At 25.9% G+C, this 5,342-nt stretch overlaps 2 protein-coding genes across 3 annotated transcripts; both read right to left on the reverse strand.

Annotated features, from left to right (window-relative positions):
- Positions 1-855: 855 nt before the first annotated feature.
- On the reverse strand, positions 856-2,408 carry LOC129606428 (plexin domain-containing protein 2-like). 2 transcript variants are annotated; one of them, XM_055516759.1, is made up of 7 exons: positions 2,245-2,408; positions 2,065-2,187; positions 1,795-1,987; positions 1,529-1,738; positions 1,301-1,455; positions 1,128-1,200; positions 856-1,058 (listed from the first exon to the last, which is right to left on the reverse strand). In XM_055516759.1, exons 1-7 carry the CDS (start codon positions 2,377-2,379, stop codon positions 925-927), a joined length of 1,023 nt encoding a protein of 340 aa, XP_055372734.1. In that variant the 5' UTR covers positions 2,380-2,408; the 3' UTR covers positions 856-924. The 2 variants fall into 2 exon arrangements, with proteins under 2 accessions (XP_055372734.1, XP_055372733.1); XM_055516758.1 differs by having other exon boundaries at positions 2,065-2,408.
- Positions 2,409-2,419: 11 nt separating this feature from the next.
- Positions 2,420-4,644, reverse strand: LOC129606469 (plexin domain-containing protein 2-like). Its single transcript, XM_055516810.1, has 7 exons — positions 4,488-4,644; positions 3,537-3,829; positions 3,340-3,453; positions 3,078-3,270; positions 2,798-3,007; positions 2,592-2,746; positions 2,420-2,521 (listed from the first exon to the last, which is right to left on the reverse strand). The coding sequence occupies exons 3-7, from the start codon at positions 3,409-3,411 to the stop codon at positions 2,420-2,422; spliced, it is 732 nt and encodes a 243-aa protein (XP_055372785.1). The 5' UTR covers positions 3,412-3,453; positions 3,537-3,829; positions 4,488-4,644.
- Positions 4,645-5,342: the final 698 nt, after the last annotated feature.

Genomic DNA, 5,342 nt, shown 5'->3' on the forward strand with positions numbered 1-5,342 from the left:
TATTTTCCTCTTTTGTTTATTTTTGTTTTGGAATTATTCAAAAAGTAAAGAGCAGAAAGAAATAATGAATTTAAAAAAAAACGTAATGATTCAATGATTTCGTTTTCTAGATTGTTTAAAGGCTATATTATTTGATACATAACAAAATAAAAATGAAACAGGGTAGGAGAGTTGGCTTGAAGTAGATTTAATTTTTATTGCAAAAAAATACCTACGACCTTAAGAGAGTAATTTTTGTAGGTGTTTTCAACAACATTTTGCGGAGATAAGTAAAACTTTTGAGATAAGAAATGACTTCTGTACTCAAAGACCTCAAAGGGTTAGCTAAAGTTGGAGGATTATATTAAAACAAAAACATAAGAAACCTCTACATGGAGTAGAGAAATATAGAAGTTTTAAAAGTGTATTTTATTTTATTGTTAATATCGTTAGTGAATAGATGCAGTTATTCAAGGTACATACAATCGGAAAATCCTTAATATGTATACGTACATATGAATGTAGATATGTATATTCTGTTATGACAATAGCGACATAAATGAAAATTGTCAACGGCTACTGTTTTTCAAGTAAGGAATGAAATTTAAAGCCAATGAATCAATGACTTGCAAAATATGAAAATTTTTTCAATTCAATTTTCAAAGTGTTAATAAAAATTTGGAAAAAATTCGTTTCCTACAACCTCCAATTCCGATTCTTGCATTATTTCTTGCTTAAAACTTCCCAAAACTCATTTAAAGTTCACATAAACCTGAAATACATATATGTATGTATATGGGATATTTCATACCCATATACATACATCGTATATGTAAACATATACACAGTTAATTATATTAAATTTATTTAAACAAATCCGTTGTTGATATCAATATATTATAACAATCGTTAGAATATACATTAACTATATATTAATAATTTATTTTAAAAAATAAGTTCAACAGTTTGTGATAAAATATTTAGAACTATAACGTCTATCTCTGCTAAAGGATCCTCAGAGTTTTGAGTATTTTTAACAGCACATAAATTTTCATCTTTTATCGCCGCTTCATGACAACCTTTTATTAAAAATTTTTGTCTATTAATAATTTTGTTAAAATGATTTTGATAAACTTATATTAAATTACCATTGTTCATCCATTCTTGACGCTTCCTATCTGTGCCGGAGGAACATCTATTTAAAGTTGGACACCAACGGCACTAAAACATTATAAGATGTATGTATATGATTCGTAATATTTACTCGAATTAAAAATCTATTAAAAGTAATTCTAATTGAAAATCCAATCTTGTAACTTACATCAAAGCTTGTACGATGATTTGTACACGACTCGCAATCAAAATATTGTAAGCATGTTGGCAATGCTTCTAAGTATATAATAGAATTATTTTGTATTTCGTTTATATCCAACTTAACTTTATGATATTCGTAAATTGTTTTACGTTTAAACGTTCCTACAATAAGTGAAGAAATATGGTTTTATGCGTGGAGGCTTTTATATTTTATATTTTAAATTCAACTTTATACCTAGTATATTACTATCATAAATATATGCATCGGAAAGTCCAACTTTAACATTATGTTCATCACTTTGAATGTCTTCGATTTTAATTGGAATTTTATAATATGTAAAAATAATGTCCCCATTATCATGTAATGTTGCACCAAACGTAAAAGGTCCAACTTCAAACTCATTTTTTAATATAACATTTTCCCATAAAACACTAATGGATGTGCCTATATTTTTGAAAATATTTAATAACTTTAAAATAGTGATAATACATTTACTATACCATTGTCAAAATATTTAACGAAAGAGCTTTCTGATAAATTTGTGCCAAAATTTGCTAATAATGGTGCAATGTATTGTGTAGCAGCTAGCCATGAATGAATATAATCACCTGTGTAGATGAAACCATCGGTTACGATTGTTATATTTTTAACTTTATTTCCATAAAATGGAAAAACAAAACTCAATTCGACAACCTTTTAAAACGGAAATACAAAAAAATTGTTTAATTTTAAATAATGAAAACATTTAAATATTTGTGTTTTTTGTTTACTATTGCCTTCCGATATGAGTTTGATAATATTTGGTTCGGATTGATGACTTTAAGACTATCGTAGAATTCTTTAGCACTTTTTTCATTTGTTACATGAATAGAATTGTAATATGTAAAATTTTTCTGAAAAAATTTCAAAAAAAATTGGGTTATAATTTCGAAAGAACTTTTTGCGCTTACAGTAGTCGTTTGCTTTTCGTCTGAAATTGAGCTACTAGTTCCAGCTGTATCCATTGAATTACTTTGTAATGTTTCTGGTAAAGTGCTATTTTTTAACTTTGTCTCAATAGAACATGAATTTTCATCTTTTATCATTGTTTCATCACAGCCTTAAATATTTTCTTTCTAAATTGATTTAATACAATTTATTAAAAACTGTTTTACCTTTTTTGATCCAATCTTGACTTTTCTTTCCAACTTCTGCAGCACATTTATTCACGTCGGGACACCAGCCACACTATATTGAAAATGTTAATAAAAAAAATTTAATGTTTTTCGACAATTTGACAATGATAAAGAAAACTTACATCAAAAGTTGTTTTATGATTCGCACAGGATACGCAATCCGTATATTGTAAGCAATTTGGTAATGCTTTTAGATATACGATTGAATTATTTTGTACATTTTCAAAATTTACATCAAATTTTTGATGATCAAAATTAGATTTGCCTTTAGTTGCTTCTACAATTAATCTATGAAAATTCTCACATTTTTTTTTTTAATTACTCTTACGTTTCATATTTTTGTAAATTAAATACGCATTAGAGAGTCCAACTTTGAAGGGACTTTTGCCATCTTGGTTTTGATCAATTTTAACTGGTATGTTATAATATACAAAAACAATGTCACCATTATCATGTAATGTTGTACTAAACGTAAATGGTCCAACTTCAGGCTTATCTCGTAATAACATATTTTCCCATAATATGTGAAAAGCGGTACCTATACGTATGTTCAGAAGATAAATTTATTTTAAAATATACGTATAAATATGATATAACTATAATATTACCGTTATCAAAATATTTTACAAAAGAGTCTTCTGAAAGATTTGGATCAAAATTAGCCATCAATGGTGCAATATATTGTAAGGCAGCTAACCATGGATGAACATATTCACCCGTATAAATAAACCCGCCATTTGCAACTGTTATATTTTTGATTGGAGCACCAAAATATGGAAAATCAAATTTCAATTGAACCGTCTGGTATTAAATAAAATAATATAGGAACATTTCATTAAAATTTAAAAAATGTAGATATTTTTTTATTACAAAAGCTTTCCGAGCGCCGCTGGACAATTTTTTATTTGGATTAAAAGCTTTAAAAGCATCCAAGGCTTCCATAGCAGCTGTTTCATTCACTGTAAATGTGGCACTGTAATATTCCTGAAGAATTTTTGGTAAAAATATTTGGTTTAATGTTTGAAGATTTATTTATTAAAATACACATAATATTTATATGGCTTTACCTCATTATCCTGTGAAGAAATGGGTAACTGGGTTGTACTCTCAAGAATTTTTCATTGTTCCGAGACATTATTCAGCAGCTGTGAATTATCAGAAGCTGTATTTGTTTTACTATTTTGCACTGCTTCTTTTTGAGAATTATTTTCAAATTTAGTAATAACTGCTGGCGTTGAAATTAACTTTTCTGGTACAGAAGTTGATGAAAATAATTCTTCATCTATTTCCTTATTATTAACTACTGTTGATGTTTGTACAGACTCTGAAGAAACCGTTTCTTGAGCATTCGCTGTCACATCTGAAATATTTTATTAACTTTATCTTAAAATTTATTTTTTCTAAATAAATTTTGATAAACTCTGCATTAACTATTGTTGTAAATCGTTAACTAATTTGGTATTGATTCGTTTACAAAGTAATTGGGTTCGGTATTGGGAAAATAATTTTGAAAGGAATAATTTAGAATTCTTAAAAGCTATTACTCTATTATTGTCGAGATTAAATTGATAAATATAATTTCCTATGGAATAACCATTAATAATGACTGATGAAATACAAAAATAAAATACTACTTGAGTTTAATAAAAAACCTATGACGCGTATACTTATCAATAGGTACACGTGCATGTGCAATTAATACGATATACAAATTGTAAGAAATCTAGCGCAGCAATTAAATTTTCCGTTTGATTGTAAATTAAGCGATTTCAAATTTTTAATATTAAATAAAACACATACAGCGAATATCTTACAAGAAAACTCACAATTAAATAATTGCTTACTTGTTTTTAATAAATTGTCATAACGCTACACCTGAATCGAAAAAACAAGATCAACTAAACTCTTAATTTAATTGCTACACTAATGTCAAAAATACTATATTTTTTTCATATGTAATTCTTGCTTACATACACAGTAAATTTATAGTTTATTTTATATTCCAAAATTTTACTTACTTTCTTCTAAAGCAGTCGTGTTATTGGTTATTAATAAAATAATTAAAATCAATATTTCAATTAATAGTTTTGTTCTATTACTAGCACCTGCCATTCTTAATATAAAAGTTGAAATAATCTTAATTTTAAGTAAGAAATGATATCATGAATATTTTAATTTAATCCGCAAAATTTTATATATGAAAATACTTGTTTAGCTCTAAAACACAATTGAAGATTTATTATTTTCCACTTAATGCTATATACTGATTAAAAATGCGATGTATTTACATATTAATTTTGAAGTTTAAATATTTAGACACCTTAACATACTACAAGTATAGATATACATATATGTATGTATGTGTACGATTTAATGCAAAATCTGCTTGATCTTATAAGAATATACTATTGGCCTGGGTTTTTCCAATTAATTATTTTGTTCCGAGTAGTAATAATAACATAACAAATAATAATAATTAACTAAAACCTCTTCTAAAAATTCAATTATATTCATGTATAAATGTATGTAAGTTATCTTCAGAGATTTTAATTATTAAAATTTAGTATGTTTGTAGTTCATATAACAAAATACCATTGTGAGCTACGGCATATTACACATAGTCAAGCATAAGGTTTAATTGAAGTGTATATAATGTAAGAAACGGCTAACTCAATTATTTTGTTGTAATTTAAAATTCGAAAAAAGTACATATACTCTTTTCAAAAGTTTTAAAATGAATAACCATAATATTGTTGTTACAGTCATAATTATTAAATTATTAAAGCTATTATTAAATATATAAATAAATAAATATATTAAATAATAAAAGTATATAAATATAACAATTTTGATTATGGTATTGTAGATGATAT

Source organism: Condylostylus longicornis, unplaced genomic scaffold, assembly GCF_029603195.1.
Source record: "Condylostylus longicornis isolate FDR11 unplaced genomic scaffold, ASM2960319v2 ptg000018l, whole genome shotgun sequence".
NCBI classification, from domain to species: domain Eukaryota; kingdom Metazoa; phylum Arthropoda; class Insecta; order Diptera; family Dolichopodidae; genus Condylostylus; species Condylostylus longicornis.